Source organism: Pyricularia grisea, chromosome I (genome assembly GCF_004355905.1).
Source record: "Pyricularia grisea strain NI907 chromosome I, whole genome shotgun sequence".
Classification (NCBI taxonomy): domain Eukaryota; kingdom Fungi; phylum Ascomycota; class Sordariomycetes; order Magnaporthales; family Pyriculariaceae; genus Pyricularia; species Pyricularia grisea.
Genome location: NC_044973.1, coordinates 4,966,816 through 4,983,122, shown reverse-complemented (window position 1 = coordinate 4,983,122; position 16,307 = coordinate 4,966,816). Strand labels below are relative to the sequence as shown.

Genomic DNA, 16,307 nt, shown 5'->3' with positions numbered 1-16,307 from the left:
ACTGCCTACCATACAATTCCAAAGCCACCAAACAATACATCTCCCCGATTGGATCTCGTTGCGCCCTCCTCCCACATACCATGCTATTCCTCACCAATCCAAAGCCTTCGGTCATGGCTGATCCTCACATCTGCAGGGTTATTCTTGGGGGCTAAGCTGAAAGACCCAAGTAGACAAATTCGCCCATTGGCAATTGGTCTTGTTGGTGTTACCCTCCCATCCACTCTTTACACCTGCGAACCGGGCCTTTGTAGGCTCTAGGTTTCCTGGAGTCGCATGATGGATAGGCGCAAGAGGTTTCCCCCATCTGCGCCTTAGTATGGCTGCTATAATGAGATTAACCCCTCCCGTTACATTTTTCTCGCTTCTGAATCTACAGCCCGCATTTAGTTTCTGATTTGTCACACGCAAACTCTGCTGCAACTACTGGCTGTCTTTATTGTACGCAAAGCTATCTTGGCAATCGGTCGCAAGTTTGATGGTCTGTCTCGTTCTTAGATGCCCATCGCCAATATGTCGGACATCAAATTCACGGTTGGCTGGGTTGTTGCTCTCCCTTCGGAGCTTACTGCCTCCAGTCTCTTTCTCGAAGAGGAGTACGAGCTGGACCATCACGCTGAGGGCGACGACAACGTATATATATTTGGCTCGATAGGCAAACACAACATCGTCATGGCCGCACCAACAATGGGCAGGACCGGTACCAGTCCAGCGGCGCACGTTGTCGGCAACATGGTTCGCAGCTTCCCAGACCTGCGCTTCGTGCTAATGGTCGGCATCGCCGGCGGCGCACCGACCCAGAAACACGACGTTCGTCTCGGCGACGTAGTCGTCAGCGTCCCTAATGACGGCGCGGGTGGCGTTTACCAGTACGATTATGGTGTTTGTAAGCAGAAAGGGGCTTTCGAGGTATATGGGCACTTGAACGCGCCACCTACTTGCGTACTCAACGCCATTGCAAAACTCACCCGCAACTACGAGAAGAATGGTTTTGACTTGCGCGCACAAGTTGACGGGGTACTTGAGAATTTTACCCACCTTCAGGAGAAGTACTCCCGTCCACCGGTCGACGACGTGCTGTATAAGGCCAAGTTCACACATTCAAACAAACGACTCCGATCCAAGCAGGGCAGGAGGCATTCCAAAGAGAATAGCGACTCGGAAAATGAGAGCAGCGACTCGGAACGCAGCGACACCAACGACTGCAGCGCAGTTTGCGACGAGAAATGGATCAAAAAGAGAAAGGACCGCACACCCGACAAGAATGCCACCGTCGTACATTACGGACTCATCGCGTCTGGCAATACCAAGGTCGAAGACGCAGGTTTCCGGGACAAGCACGCAAAGGAAAATAATATTCTTTGTTTCGAGATGGAGGCAGCCGGTATTATGAACAGGTTCCCCTGCGTAGTGATACGCGGCATCTGTGACTACTGCGACACCCACATCAACAAGAAGTGGCAAGGCTACGCAGCCATGGTGGCTTCGGCATATGCAAGGGATCTTTTGCGGGTTCTGCCTGCAGCAAGCGTTGAACAGACACGGCGGCTCGAAGAAGAGCTTTTCAGTAGTTAGTGCAATATTATCTTATGTATGGTTACTTTCGTCCAGCTAGAACCTGACACTTTCATTCGTATCCGCTAGTGCACACGACGTTGAACAAAGTTCACCAGCAAAACGAGACCATGATTATGAATCAACTTCAGGAAAAGGTTGTGTCCTGGCTGTCCGCCCCAGACACATCCGTCAATGCGGCCAGCGCCAGCGAGAATCGACAACAAGGAACAGGTCAATGGTTCCTCGACAGCCTCGCTTTCTGCGATTGGAAGGGATGGAATCCAGACTCCCGAAAGTATTTGTGGTTGAATGGCATGCCAGGCTGCGGAAAAACTGTCCTTGTCACAACAGTCATCGATCATCTCGAGCAGCTTCACCAAAGTAAAGACAATTACATCACACTTAGGTTTTTCTACGATTACAACGACAAGAAGCTACAGAACGTGGATAGCATGGCACGATCATTTACCACCCAACTGTATCGGCATCTTTGCACACGTCGAAGCAACCTTTCCTTGGAGCTGGAAAGGCTGTACAACAAGTTGCTTCCCAGGAGAGAGAAACCGAGCGCACGGGATCTGGTACAGCCCCTCACAGCAATGTTCGAAGGGCCTCTGAAGGTTTACATGGTTCTCGACGCAATGGACGAGAGTGAAGAGAGGCAACGACTCATCGACTGGCTCAGAAACTTCCTTGAGGCAACAAAGGATCTGGCCAGCGTCAAGTTGATTATGACAAGCCGCCCGGAGACGGATTTTAACATCCAGATCCCCGGCTTGATTGGCGAAAACAATTGCGTGGCACTTGACAAGACCGCTATAAATATCGACATAGGTACATTTGTCGACTTCAACATCAACACCAACCCAAGGCTGAACAAGTGGAAGAACATTCCAGCCCTTCATGAAAGGATTCGAGATGAGCTTTGCAGAAAGGCAGATGGAATGTAAGTCCTAACCCTTTGTGGAATCCCTATCTTAGCTTTTATTTGTCTCTGACAGCTTTTCTCATCAGGTTTCGCTGGGCAGCACTGCAACTCAAGGAGATTGAGGAATGTTCAGACCAAAGTGAACTAGAGCACGCTCTAGCCAACCTGCCCAAGGATCTCAATACAACCTACTCCAGGACCCTCGAAAAGATCCCCAAACACCGGAAATCAAAGGCAATACGACTCTTACAATTTCTCCTGTATGCTAAACGTCCACTTACTCTGGATGAAGCTGTGGATATCCTTGCAGTTCAGCTTGGCGGTGGAAGTGATTCGGGGTTTCATCCCGATCGCAGGATGCCCGAACCTACCGACATTACCAAGTATTATCCAGATCTCGTTGCCATCACACGAGAGACAACAAAATTTTGGGTTTTCGGTAGATTTTACAAGAAACCCACCATCCGTTTGGCCCACTTCTCGGTCAAAGAATATCTTCGGAAACAAGCCGACTTCTCTGAAGGGGAAGCTAGTGTAAACATCGCTCGAACGTGTACAGCATACCTCCCCAGCTGTTATAAACACATGCACAGATCTCCACAAGACGATAGTTTGATCCAACTACAGCCATTTGACTTTGCTTTCAAAGACTACATAACAGACTTTCTGGGCGAGCATGCCCATCAAGCTGAGAGATTCTTAGCAGACAGTACATTCGTTGAAGAATTTTTCTCTCTCGTTGACCGGTTCTACCTAGAGACCAGTACAGTTGAGATTTCACCACACGCACCAATGATCGTGCATATTATTAGAGCCCCTTTAGTTTGGGCAAGTTATCACGGACTTTCAAGTGTATTGGAGCGCCTTTTAGCCACTCAAAAATGGGGAATTAACATGGAGGGAATAATATGGGACTACTTTGACCACGAAAGGCAAACGGGTCTATACTTTGCTTGCAAGAACGGCCACGAAAGCATTGTCAGGCTGCTTTTGGAGAAGGATGCCGATTTCTATGTCGGTCTACCTGTGAATTACCCCCTCAGAATTGCCTCACGTCAAGGCTATCTATCAATTGTCCAGCTGTTAGTTGATCGAGGGGCTGATATCATTCACCCCAAAGACGGATCAAGTTTGGATGTTCTTGAAACTGCTGCAGCTGCAGGCCACCTTGACGTGGTTCGATACTTTGTTGGTCGGTTTTCTAATAAAAGCACGATTAGAAGCATATTAGACGCCGCAATCGTCAAAGCGTCGTCAAGTAGGGGGCCGAGGCAGCTGGAGATTGTGCAAGAGCTTGCCAAGGCAGGAGGGGACATTCATGGTATAGGGTTGAGGAGTCCTAACGCTCTCGAAAAGTCCTCGTCGATAGGCAACTGGAAGGTTGTTCGTTATCTGATTGGAAAAGGTGTTAAATTGGACCGAAACGTGGGCGATAACGAAACAGCATTACAAAACGCTTCATTCCAAGGGAATTTTGAAGTTTGCCAACTTCTTTTGGAAGCTGGAGCCAAACTCGATAGTCGGAGAGGGGCTTTGGGGGCACCACTGCAAGTTACTTCGCGGGCAGGGAACCTGGAAATTGTTCGGCTTCTTTTAGAGCATGGAGCAAAGGTTAATATCTGGGAAGTATATGACGGAACGGCGCTGCAGGCTGCTTCAGTGGGGGGAAATTTGGAAGTTGCCCGGTTTTTGGTGAAAAAAGGAGCCAAAGTTAATATACGGGGAGGGTATCATGGTACAGCGTTGCGGGCTGCTTCGACGGGGGAAAATTTGAAAATCGCCCATTTTCTGTTAAAGAATGGAGCAAAGGCTGGTATTTGGGGGGCAGCTCTGCGGACCGTAACAAGGAGCGGTAATGTGGAACTTTTCCGGTTTCTATTGAACGAAGGAGAGAAATTTTGGATGCAGAAAACTCTTTCGCGTGTTGACCTACGCCAGCCCAGTCAACCACGCCCAAGGCCAGCCATCAAGAAACGTCTAAGCCCGAGGACGAAGAGCACAACACCCCTACACTTACGGAAGAAACAGTCGCTGGAGAAGACCCTGGAACGCATGGCGAAACATACTGCCGTCCGCTATCTGAGAGCATCGCCTCGCACGACCGTACGGGATGCAGGTTGGACGAAAGGTACACAGCAGGACGCGGCACGCCGGCGCTACACTTGGAGGAAGCAAAAGAAGATACGGAAGTCGAAAGAGATCAAAGGAAAACGGCGGAGGAAAATATCTGACTATTTGAGGCATATTAAGGGGTGCAGTCAATGGATTCTCAACCAAAATCCTTAGTCCAGCGATGCATGTTGTTTAGTCGAAACTGGTGCTTTTCAATAAAATTCCTTGGTAGATTGGTTTCTCATGACCCAGTGTTACACTATATGGACGGCTAGGTTTGATGTGCCGGGAGGCTTCGTCGTCCTGTCGCATGGTTCAGTCTTTACGCTTGAAATTCCACTTGGTAGCCCCTGTGCTGAAAGCAAGTAATATCGAATACATCCAAGCCTCCATCTTTCTTGTTGTGAAATCTCTCAACAGTTAGTTATATCAGGAGTGAAGCGCTTACTCATTGGGATCTTGCATCTTGTCGGCACCAACTAGCGCAGTTCGGTGCTCCTCGTCGTTTGGTGCGCTCCCGAAGTTTCCCGGTCTCATGTCCCTAGGTATGACCCTTTTGGGTTTATCCAGTACCTCAGCAAATACTCCTCGGCGGCAGCAGCGGATCCCACCTCCACGATACCCGGGCTTTCGAAATCACCCAACAGCTGGCACACCCACCAACGACAGCCCTCGTCCTCGTCCGAGAACCAGAACATGTCTCTCTCCTTCTCATTGATGGCCCCTATCACGCTCACGACGGTAATTTCCCGCGCAACTGTGAAGGGGAAAACATGCAGGGTCTCATCCATGTTATAGGGTTGATCCTTTGCAGAGCTCAGGAGGATCTTGCCACGTCGCCAGTCCCAAGGCGCCATGTCGATCTTCAAGCTAGAGGCTGGAGACGTCTGCAGGCATATGGTCCAGTGATTGGTCGATGGCTCCCCATTCTCGTCTCCTTCGTTCAGTACGTTACACAAGGCGCAGAGGTTGATGACCTGGATTTGTCGTTGACAGGTCGGCCTCGTCAAAATAGTCGGTGTCATAAATTGGCCCGATTGCATTGGCGTTATTGACTGATGGGAGTGTTGAGGTCGACATTATTGCTTCTTGTGTGTTGCACAAAAGGCAAGCCGAGTGAATGTGCAATGGCGATCGCGGAATGTATTAACCCCCGGCAAATTCGTGAGTCATCATGGCCTTTTGCTTGGTTTGGAAGTTGAAGCATTCACCGCCTCGAGCGACCTACCTAGAATCTGGAATTATTCGCAGCTTACACAAGTATGTGCCATCTGAGAATTTGGCGAAACAGGTACTCGCCTGTCAGCCTTTTGTCAATTGTTTAGCCACACCAGATATATAAAATCACAACCCGGCTTCTTCGGTATACATGGGTTAAAGGTGAAAAAAGAAATACCAAACACAGTCTTGGCATCATGGCAGCTGAGGCTGGTTTCAACGGCTTCACTGTATCTTTTTTTTTTCTGTATGGTTTACCGTACCACCGACTGGCCCATGGGCCACAGAGGATGATGTTGCTGGACGCCTTTCGCAAGGCGCCGATGGGGCTTCACGTCGCTTTAGCGTCGAGGCTGGGAACCACACCGACCGACAGATCTTCTATTGACTAATAGTAAATAAAGAAGAGAAGAAAAATTTGGAGAAAGTGTGGCGCTGATTAATTTGACGCACGAAGAGTCCAACTCTAGAAAGGTACCTAGGCGGCGTCTCATTGGAACGATATACTCCCACAACACACTTTCAGGGCCCAGTCGCTATCACCTCAAAACCGTGGGGAATGGTGGTTCCTCGAAAATCTAGATGTATTCCCACAACATTAAGGCTGAGTCCGCTCGTGGGGAGAGATGCGAGGTGTTGTGTCGCTGGGTAGCTTCCGCCTCAAGCTGATTGATGGTCGTCGCGAGGATGACGCAACAATGAAGCATTTTGTATGTCAACCTTAAAACAACCCCTGAAGCAAAGCGACAGTGATGATCACTTTCTCTCGTGTCACCTTGTGTCCAGCCAATGATACAGGCCCAATTCATAAGCTCAGACAGCTTGTCTTTGGAAATCGTAATCTACAAACGGACAGTTGCCGAGTAGTCGCGTCATCGATATCAATTGGGTGTTGTGTTTGAGGGGAATGGGAGCATTATGACGGGAGCTATCAGCGGGCACCAGCATACTTAAGAAGCTCCCGTGTAGCTCTTCGAGCATCTTCTGACCTGATCCTCAAAAAGCCAACAAAAAGGAGACCAGAAAGCATCGTATTGCAACACTCACAAAGGAAACAGCCGACTACAACTACAGCAAAAATGATCATTTCCAGGAGTGCAGCACTTGCCTCGGCACAGCTTCGAGCTGTCGCCCGTCCCCAGGCGCTGCTTCTCGGCACCAGCAGACCGCTCTATTTCCAGAGGCGATTTGCATCCTCATCGGTATCAGCAAGCTCTGGCTTTGTCAAGATCTCTGACGCCATCAAGAAGGACCACCAAGAGTTGGAGCAGTACTACAACGAGGTCATCAACTCGTCTGACCAAGAGCATCAACAAAAGTTTGGCAACCAGTTCACCTGGGAGCTGGCCAGGCACTCGGTCGCTGAGGAGCTGCTCGTGTACCCGGCCTTTGAGACCCATCTTGGAGAGGAGGGTAGGCAGATGGCCGAGGATGACCGCAAGCAACATCACGAGGTAAGACCAATCTGCCCAAAAGTCTCTTCCTCGAGTTCCGTGTGCAAGGGCCATGGCTAACAGTAGACATCTGCCACCAGGTCAAAATCCTACTCAAGGAATTCCAAAATATGCGATCCAGCGACTCGGAGTACGTGCCCAAACTGAAGGAGCTCTGGGCCAAGCTCTCCTTGCACATCCAGGAAGAGGAGTCGCACGATTTGCCGGCGCTGGAGAAGGCGATCGAGCTCGATGCAGAGGCGTCCGAGACGATGGCCCGCAACTTCCACAGGACAAAGATGTTTGTGCCGTCACGCAGCCATCCGTCCGCCGGCGAGAATCCCTACTTTGAGTCCGCCATGGGACTCTTGGCCGCACCTATGGATAAGCTGGCAGACATGTTCCGGAAGTTCCCGGACGCATCCGAGAAGGAGGGCAAGAGATAGAGAAGGGGGAATCGAAGTAATTGGGTCGGTTTGGGTTTGCTGGAGGTCACCGTCAAATACCCCCCCTGCTCCCCAGATCGAAGGTCTTGATGCATTGTAAAGGTGCGATGGTTGCAACGTTTTTCTGCGGAAACACGGGCGCTTGGCATGTACGAACAGAGGACAAAGTAGAATGGAGATCAGGATGAAGGGCAACTTGGACCTGTAAAGTTCTGCAAGTAAAGTCTGACCTAGCCAAGCTTTACTCTGCCAAGGATGCAAGGCGTACGACGCTCGAAGAATTTATCGTAAAACAAGGCAATTGAACCGAACAAATTATCGGCGGGAGCCGTCCTGCATAACATGCCGTTGTCTGCCTTACATTATCTTAACACGCTCTGCCGTCTTGGCTTTTTTGCTGGGGATTGGAAGTTTGGTACAAAACAAGTTGGAATCAAGCCATCGCGGAGAAGCTCGCAGCCGAGAGCGGAGCGGAACGGCGGAAGAAGAGAAGAGAAAGAGAGTACCTACCTACACAACAGAAGTAAAAGTAAAATAAGCACTTGCGCGTTTAAAAAAAGTAAAGATTAATCGAGAGCGAAATAAAACTGGGGAGGGTTTATACTTTTGTGCGGCGGATTCAGAAACGGATCGGATGTCAATTGCTTATCCGATGCATCTTTGACTGTTTGTTGGTTGGCAACGCCGCAAGCGCAAAGCCCATATTTCTATTTTCTAACTTGAAGTTCAGGTGTGTTGTCCAGCCTGTCTGTCCCCACTTATTCTTTTCACTTGGCTTTGCTTCTGTGGCCATCTCCACCACTTTCCCGTGGGACGTTCAACTGGTTTTTGGCGGAAACCCCACCCTCTGTCTGGCATGGGGGGTGTGGTCCCGGGCTCTTTAACAGCTGAGACAGCCAAACGGATTGAATTCCAGTTCCCGCGACAACCCTGAAATTCCTTTCCTCCCCCTCCAACGTAACCGCATGACGAAAAGGAACATTGGACGTCGCCGGGACCCGCAGTAGAAGGGGAAAGAGAAGAACAACCTGGTCCATACACAAACTCTACTCTACCTCGTCCGGCTTTGCACGTTCTATTTTCTCCAACATTGTCTAGCTTATTTTTTTTTTTTTTTTTTATGTCGAGACCGCCGACGTCCTGGCGACGCGACTCGCAACAGACGCGAAAATAGAGGATTCCCTTGTAAAATTTTCTGATCAATCATTTTCTGTCATTATCTTTTTTCCCTTCGGTACGAAATCAACACTGGAGCTCTACCATTCAATCTTGGAATCAACCGTCGATTTCGCCCATCGATAACACTTTAGCTCCGCCGACCGGGTCTCTCGATTGGCGCCAACGAACCGGACGGAAGGGCGTGGCGCTCCCACGGACGGAGAGAGGACGGATTAGAGGGCAATCCGGACTGATAGGATTACTGGTGTCGATTGCGGCATCGGTAACGCCAGGGAGGGAGGGAAAAGGGCAGTCGATATTTTTTTCACGGAGAAGGATCAGCACAGCAAGCTTCAAAGATGGCGCGCCCACGTATACCGTCACGGTTCGCCATTGCGTTACTAGCCGTCCGGGGCGTGGCATCGATCCTCACAACATTAACCATCATATTCCTGTTGTACATGACGATCATGCTCGACAAGACTTTTACATGGTCATACACTGCAGTATGTTTACCTCTACCCATCATCCTCTCTACCCCTCCACCAATCACACTGGTACTAAATTTTATATCCCCCATTTTCAGGCCATATTTGCCCTCATCCTCGACACAGCAGAGGCAGCTACAATCGCCGACCGCCAACGCACCGTACCCCGGATGCACTGGGGCGCCGTCGCCATCCTCGAGGTCCTCGTCCTCGGCCTCTGCATAGGCGGCTGCCTGACCCTCGCGCTGGCCGACCTGGCCGACGGCCTACAGGAGGACGGAACGTACTATGCCGACCCGTACCGCATGTACGCGCTGGCGTGCCAGGCCGCCGTCGCCGGGCTACACTTTTGCCTGAGCGTCATGGGCTGCGTCGAGCGGGTGCGCATCTGGCGATAGGAGGAGCCGGAGCGGATCCGCGCCCAGGCGCAGCGCAGGATCGAAGAGATGGAACGAGAGATGCTCGACCTGGCGGCCGAGCTGGACACCGCCAAGAAGAATCTGAGTGCGACACTCGCATGGTTTGTGGTCGTCTAGCAGGATATCACGCGGCAGAACGAGGACATGCAGATTCACATGGATGCGATGATCACGGAATCGCTGGATTATCATGTGAGATTCGCGTCCTGGCGGAGGAGGAGGAGGATTCGCCAGGCGTTGGATGCCGAGGCGAGCGAGGATGAGTGAGGTGTTCCTGATCCTCGAGGAATTGATTGTCGTCCTCGAAACATGCTGAGTTGGTGGCTCACTGCGAGGGGGAACACTCGTAATCATCGACGACCTCACTACACATAAGAGTCTTTGGCATTGGCACTGGCATGGCGATACTGGTTGCGACAAGGGATTCATTCCTAGCCGATAAACGAGGGCTAAATGTCGGCCACTTCAGCGACTATATCATATACATTGACCCATGGGGTCTGGATTTGCTGCATTATTCTCATCACTCGGAGCATTGTTAGGTAAGGACTATTCTACTGAAGGGACTCAACACCTCCCTAGATAGGGAGACTATAAACGCATAGATGGCTACGATAATGAAAAGCGATTTTGAACACTGTCCTGCTTCTTTTTTTTCCCCCGCTTGCAACACAGACATGTCAGGCGGCGTCATCTCCAAGCCACTAAAAAGCCTAGACCCGGGTCAGAACGAGACATGTTCAGCGGGATCGTACCGCACTGACGATCGAGCTAACGGTTTGAACGATGTCGTGTTTGTTGCACAGACAAGCATTTTGGAGCGTGCAAGCCGTCCTATCTTTTTGACTTCTTTCAATTGACATTTTTCGCCATCGGCCTTTCAGCTCTGCCCCACAGAGCTACAACTTAGCGGTCATTGGAAAACCCCGCATGAATTGTGGGTGGTCACCTTTTTTTGTTGGAGTCCCGCAGCCCGACGGCTTTCCGACAGTCGTCCCGTCTGTGCTCCAATTTGCCCCGGGGGGTGGCGCCGTTCTTCCAATGGCCCTCCCAAGCGTTGCGTCCCCAAAAACTCCGCCTCCCCGTCTCAACCCCCAACTGCTTAGCCCTTGGTTTTTTCATGACAAAGTACAACCATTTTCTTGGTCATTTTTTTTCCTTGATTCTTTTTTTTAATTGATGTTGAGATGATAACCAGATCTTGTATTGCTCGTGTGAGCCACGTGCCACAACGTGCATTAACCGTCACCCAGAGGTCATGGCGTTCGTACTCGTCCGCAGCTGCGAAGCCGAAGTCGACCGGTGCGTTGCCGTTGGAGGGATATCGCGTCTTGGACATGACGCGAGTCTTGGCAGGAGTAAGTCATTTTTTGTTTCTTTTTTGGCTGAAAAAAACAGACCTGCAACCCACTCAGGAATAGCTTAAGCTACCTTAGGTACCTGAGCTGAGGTCGGCTGCTACATACCTACTTTGCAGGTAATACTGGACGCTTTGCATGGAACATGTGCTGATCACGCAAAATTGCTGCACAGCCTTATTGCACACAAATTCTTGGTGATTTGGGGTAAGCATTTATTTGATTGGCTGCTTTTTTTTTTCTGTATGCAATTTGTTTGGGAGGTTTGACAAACAAATCATGTGTTCGTTTATTAACACAACCCAAATGCCACTCATCTCAGCGCTGAGGTGATCAAAATAGAACACCCGGTTCGCGGAGATGATACCCGGGCCTGGGGCCCTCCATATGCCGCCTACAAGCCAGACTCCCCTCTTGCCGGGACATCCCCCGGCGAGTCGGCCTATTACCTGACGGTGAACCGGAACAAAAAGTCCATAGGGCTGAGCTTCCAGGACCCAGCTGGAGTGGAGATCCTGCACAAGCTCATGGCAAAGTGCGACATCCTGGTCGAGAACTACCTCCCTGGTGCGCTGAAAAAGTACAACCTGGACTACGCCACGGCTGCCAAGATCAACCCTTCCCTCATCTACGCCAGCATCACGGGGTACGGACAAACGGGGCCATACGCCGACAGGGCCGGCTATGACGTTATGGTCGAGGCTGAGTTCGGTCTGATGCACATCACGGGCACGAGGGATGGGCCGCCCGTTAAGGTTGGTGTCGCCGTCACGGATCTTACGACGGGCCTTTACACCAGCAACAGCATCATGGCTGCGCTGCTCGCCAGGCAAAAGTCAGGCAGGGGCCAGCACCTCGACGTCGCGTTGAGCGACTGCCAGACCGCCACGCTCGCAAATATTGCGAGCAGCTGTTTGATAAGCGGGGAGAAGGACACGGGCCGGTGGGGGACGGCGCATCGTGAGCTTCCCTTGTCCTGAATATGTCTTTGCATACCCACCTGTTTCAAAACTAAACAAATCACAAAACAGCCTCCATCGTCCCATACCGAGCCTTCCAGACCCGCGACAGCGCCGTCCTCCTCGGCGGCGGCAACGACCGTCTGTTCGCGATCCTGTGCGACCGCATCGGCCGGCCGGACCTCAAGACCAACGAGCGCTACACGACCAACGCGCTGCGCGTGAAGCACCGCGCCGAGCTCGAGGAGCAGATCGAGGCCGTGACGCGCTCCCGCACCACGCAGGAGTGGCTTGATGTCCTGGCCGGCTGCGGCATGCCCTACGCGGCCGTCAACGATGTGCAAGGGGCTCTCAACCACGAACACACCATCGCCAGGGATATGGTGGTCGAGGTCGAGCACCCGAGCTGCGGCACGGTCAAGATGGTCAACACGCCCGTCAAGTATAGCGAGAGCACGCCGGGGATCAGGACTGCGCCGCCGACTTTGGGCCAGCATACGGATGAGGTTTTGGGAGAGATGTTGGGGATGGGCGGGGAGGAGATCGAGGGGTTGAGGGAGAGGGGCGTGGTGAGGTAGGTTGGGTCAGATTTTAGTAGTAAGATATGTAGGCATTGGATACTTGATGTTAGTTCTTTATAACGGAACTGACCTCATATCAGTCAGGCAGGTTCATTGAAGTGGCAGTTAGCACTGCATTGTTCCCATCGGCACTTAGTAGCTGCCCTTGCTGCCAAATAAACTTTAGCCTGGGGTATCCCTGCACATCAGCCCATCAGCCAAGACCCTTGTCATATTCTGTCACGTGCACGTGCATCTCACGTGAAATTTGTTTTTTTCGCTCTTTATTTGCAACCTTTCAACTAAGAACAAGGGAAGGAGACAACGGCGTACGATTCCATCAATTGACAGACGACATCACAACTGTTTGTTTTCGCATACCTACTTTCTGGATTCCCTCTTGCGAAATTTCGACTGTGCCTGTTCAGAAGTCTTCTTTTTGAGCAGATCGCCTTCTAGTGCGCAAGGATCAATACTGTGACCGAGCCACCCACATCCACCCTGGTTTTGACCTGCAAGATACATTGACAGGGGAATACCAGATCGAACAAGCCCAGACTGATACAGACGAAAACACTCAATTCACCTACATTTTTCGTCGACCTGTCTGATTTCGACGCTCGCTTTACCTTCCCTCCTTTCATCACGTAGCGGTGTGTTTGCCTACCGCTAGGCAGGTAGATGCCTTTCGGCAGGCGACTGCGAAAATGGCGGATTCCCACGAGCCACAGACCAATACTGCAATTGAGGGCTCCTCAAGCGTAGAAGCCGTCGCCAATCCCTCACCTGCTTCTAATGGGGACAATTCTGCTGCTCCATCACCAACATTGGCCGCTCCCAACATGGCGGAAGACAATGCATCACCAACAGCTACATCATCATTATCATCATCCACGCAAAATGTCACGTCTACGTCACAACAACTCCAACGGACTGAAACGCCTGGTCCGCCAGCAGCATCTGGAGGCGGAACTGCAGAGTCCTCAGCATCGACCAACACTCCGACGTCTCCAGGGCCGCGCTACCAGCAACAATTCTCTGCCGCGACGCAAATGATTCTCAACAGGATAAGGGGCCAGAGCACCGGCGGCACAAGCTCTGCTATAAGCTCGGCGGCTGCTAGCATGACTCCCGGCGTGATACAGCCATCCACCTTTGCGGACGCAAAGAGGCGATTGATGGACAGTATGAGCACTACTACGATGCAGATACCGGCTTCGACTGCAACGGCCGCAGCTTTTCCCATTCCAAGCTCAGCTGCGATAAACGCTCCCGCATCAACAGCAAGATTACCTGGTCAGAATGAGGAGAATGCGCGATTCGACGTTCTCCCGGACGCTACTAACTTAGCCCACCTTCCATCCGCTCCATCTGCCCGAACTGCTAGCATAAGCAAGTCTAAGGCAGCTTCGAGCAAGAGCGCAATTGTGAAGGTCAATGCCGGATATGCCCCAGGTCGGCATGTTTCCAAAGCCGCTGCAGCCGCAAAGGCAGCAAAGGCATCATCTGCACCTAGCACGCCCGCGCCCGGAGGATCGAAAACGGGCGGCGACAAGCCAGTGGCCCTTAAACGTGGACCTGGACGACCACCGGGAAGTGGCAAGCCGAAACCGCCGCCCTCTGGAAGAGGACCAGGAAGGCCACCTGGCTCGGGGAAGGGGAAAGGCACAGTTGCTAGCTCCAGCAATAAGCGTAAACGGAGCGTGAGGGATGATGCGGGACGTGACGGATCGCTGTCGTCGGATATTTCTGATACGGAATCACCGCGCATGGCCCCCGCGGCAACCGCCGTCAGTTCGACGGCCTCGACCCCACTTACGACTACCAAGTCCGGGCGACAGATCCAAAAGCCGGAGACATACAATCCTGTTCAGATGGACCTGGTTAGCTCGGCAAGCACGAGGAGGACATATCAAACACCAGAGTCCAAGACGGCGGCGACACCCTGCAAGGCCTGCGGTAGAATCGCCGATACAAAGACAAACCTGATTGTGTTCTGTGATGGATGTAACTACGCATGGCACCAAAACTGCCACACTCCAAACATTGACGACTCTTTTATCAACGAAATGGCCAAGGCGTGGCATTGTGTCGGCTGCGCGACCAAGGCGGGTGAGAAGAAGGAGGGTAAGAAAGCATCTAAGGCGGGAGCCCCCGCGGCGGCGGCTGAGCAGGCCGCTGTCACTGCTGCCGCTGCTTCCTCTGCCTCGACGAGTAGTCATAGCGTCGGGACGAAGAGCACCGGGAAGGTCAGCTGGATTAAGCGCACATCCGGCCAGGTGAGTCCTTTTGTCTATTCGCATTTCTGGCTGCGCTTATCACCGGTAAACATACGACGGATACTGATCTGATCATTTGGGTCCAAATACAGAAACGCGCATATCTGAGCAGTCTATCTCACGCCGACTTGGTCGAGCTAGTCATCCACTGCACGAATCTGCACCCAAATCTACCCATATTCCCTGCCGACGACACCGGCAGCGCCGTAGGGGTCCCTACAGGCCTTTTAACTACCCCCGCATCTGGTTCTGGCCCCCGCACGGTAACGCCTACCACTAGCCGAAACCCGGCCGCCACTATCAGCCTCTCGGCGAGACCGTCAGACGAAGGCATATGGGAGGACATGCCGGGCAATTACAACGCCTGGAAGCGGCCCGATGCCAACGGCGCACCCACAACACGGATCGGGGCGACGCTCAGGACATTGGAGGCCATGGCGAACGCGCACCTGGAGGATCCGGACGATCACGAATCGTTCAGCCACACTGTCTACGACGACACGGGTCGTGCGGTGGAGGAAAACGGTGTTCTGCTGCAGTTACAGAACCAGGCCGGCGGTGCCCCGATCCCGGTTGCGTAGGACGGCGGGAACATGCAGCGATTGGCGAACTAGGAGGAGCTGCAGCAAGACGATGGCGGAGGCGGCATCAGAGCTGGTGGGGATAGTCGTCGGGATGTTAAAGGGTCTACGGATGTACAGAGCCGTGAGTCGCCGTGCACTACACAGAGTGGGAGTTCAGCGCGTGTAAACACGCCGCCGGAGATGGGTATCGACGAGGACTACGAAGAAGAGGGTCGAGACGGGCAGCCAGAACACCTTTCCTACGCTTACGTCGTGCAGAATGGCAGTAGCCGTGGGACAAGGCCATTGGGCCCGGATGACCGGAGCGCCGAGGCACGTGCCTGGGATGGCAATGCGAGTGAATGGGGCAGTTTTGGCCAGGGCAGGGCTGCCTTGATGGGTGTGACGACGAGGCTCAGGCCAAGGAAGATGTGAGTTGTTTTTCGCTTTGTGTACTGCTCGGCATGATGGCCGTAATTACTGTACAGCGCTGTATATTGATTTTCTTGTGATTTTGGTTGTACTCTTCAACTTGGCTGTTTGGGCATGGGTGGGCTTTGTTTTTAGCGTGTTTGTTTTAGGTACGGGCGTAACATAAAGTACTTTTTTCTTCCAGGCCGGCTTCCCATGAGCTGAAGATCGATTTAGAGTTGGTTTACACATGAGAACATAAAGTGTAGCGATGCGACCTCCGCTCAACAGGCTGTCGTTCAGAGCAACACAAGCCCCGAAGAGGGATCTGACTTGGCACCACATCATCTCATCCGCACCAATCAGAGGTGACTATTTTCCCCAAATGCCAAGCATATCAACCAGAACCAATGCTCCA

The 16,307-nt window shown here is 52.1% G+C and overlaps 5 protein-coding genes across 5 annotated transcripts; 4 read left to right on the top strand and 1 right to left on the bottom strand.

Annotated features, from left to right (window-relative positions):
* The first annotated feature begins 261 nt into the window (after positions 1 to 261).
* On the top strand, positions 262 to 4,934 carry PgNI_06522 (uncharacterized protein). Its single transcript, XM_031126545.1, has 3 exons — positions 262 to 1,570; positions 1,645 to 2,503; positions 2,572 to 4,934. The coding sequence occupies exons 1-3, from the start codon at positions 499 to 501 to the stop codon at positions 4,769 to 4,771; spliced, it is 4,131 nt and encodes a 1,376-aa protein (XP_030983320.1). The 5' UTR covers positions 262 to 498; the 3' UTR covers positions 4,772 to 4,934.
* A 196-nt stretch (positions 4,935 to 5,130) lies between these two features.
* PgNI_06521 (uncharacterized protein) lies at positions 5,131 to 5,640 on the bottom strand (the record flags this gene model as incomplete). Its single annotated transcript, XM_031126544.1, has 1 exon — positions 5,131 to 5,640. The coding sequence occupies one exon, from the start codon at positions 5,638 to 5,640 to the stop codon at positions 5,131 to 5,133; it is 510 nt and encodes a 169-aa protein (XP_030981755.1).
* Positions 5,641 to 6,894: 1,254 nt separating this feature from the next.
* Positions 6,895 to 7,694, top strand: PgNI_06520 (uncharacterized protein; the record flags this gene model as incomplete). Its single annotated transcript, XM_031126543.1, has 2 exons — positions 6,895 to 7,269; positions 7,350 to 7,694. The coding sequence occupies 2 exons, from the start codon at positions 6,895 to 6,897 to the stop codon at positions 7,692 to 7,694; spliced, it is 720 nt and encodes a 239-aa protein (XP_030981754.1).
* A 1,078-nt stretch (positions 7,695 to 8,772) lies between these two features.
* On the top strand, positions 8,773 to 12,782 carry PgNI_06519 (uncharacterized protein). The gene is given in 5 exon segments (XM_031126542.1): positions 8,773 to 9,358; positions 9,439 to 9,720; positions 9,739 to 9,860; positions 11,440 to 12,077; positions 12,149 to 12,782. 5 exon segments carry the CDS (start codon positions 9,212 to 9,214, stop codon positions 12,652 to 12,654), a joined length of 1,695 nt encoding a protein of 564 aa, XP_030982359.1. The 5' UTR covers positions 8,773 to 9,211; the 3' UTR covers positions 12,655 to 12,782.
* A 194-nt stretch (positions 12,783 to 12,976) lies between these two features.
* PgNI_06518 (uncharacterized protein) lies at positions 12,977 to 16,081 on the top strand. Its single transcript, XM_031126541.1, has 2 exons — positions 12,977 to 14,915; positions 15,008 to 16,081. Exons 1-2 carry the CDS (start codon positions 13,344 to 13,346, stop codon positions 15,494 to 15,496), a joined length of 2,061 nt encoding a protein of 686 aa, XP_030982648.1. The 5' UTR covers positions 12,977 to 13,343; the 3' UTR covers positions 15,497 to 16,081.
* Positions 16,082 to 16,307: the final 226 nt, after the last annotated feature.

What these genes read in the sequence shown, in the direction of transcription:
- PgNI_06522 (XM_031126545.1), top strand. Translation starts at nt 499, where the DNA reads ATGCCCATCGCCAATATGTCGGACATCAAATTCACGGTTGGCTGGGTT. An exon ending in CGAAGAAGAGCTTTTCAGTA is followed by an intron (nt 1,571 to 1,644) that starts GTTAGTGCAATA and finishes CGTATCCGCTAG; the next exon opens with TGCACACGACGTTGAACAAA. An exon ending in TGCAGAAAGGCAGATGGAAT is followed by an intron (nt 2,504 to 2,571) that starts GTAAGTCCTAAC and finishes TTTTCTCATCAG; the next exon opens with GTTTCGCTGGGCAGCACTGC.
- PgNI_06518 (XM_031126541.1), top strand. Translation starts at nt 13,344, where the DNA reads ATGGCGGATTCCCACGAGCCACAGACCAATACTGCAATTGAGGGCTCC. An exon ending in TTAAGCGCACATCCGGCCAG is followed by an intron (nt 14,916 to 15,007) that starts GTGAGTCCTTTT and finishes GTCCAAATACAG; the next exon opens with AAACGCGCATATCTGAGCAG.
- PgNI_06519 (XM_031126542.1), top strand. Translation starts at nt 9,212, where the DNA reads ATGGCGCGCCCACGTATACCGTCACGGTTCGCCATTGCGTTACTAGCC. An exon ending in TTACATGGTCATACACTGCA is followed by an intron (nt 9,359 to 9,438) that starts GTATGTTTACCT and finishes CCCCATTTTCAG; the next exon opens with GCCATATTTGCCCTCATCCT. An exon ending in CCGGTGGGGGACGGCGCATC is followed by an intron (nt 12,078 to 12,148) that starts GTGAGCTTCCCT and finishes ATCACAAAACAG; the next exon opens with CCTCCATCGTCCCATACCGA.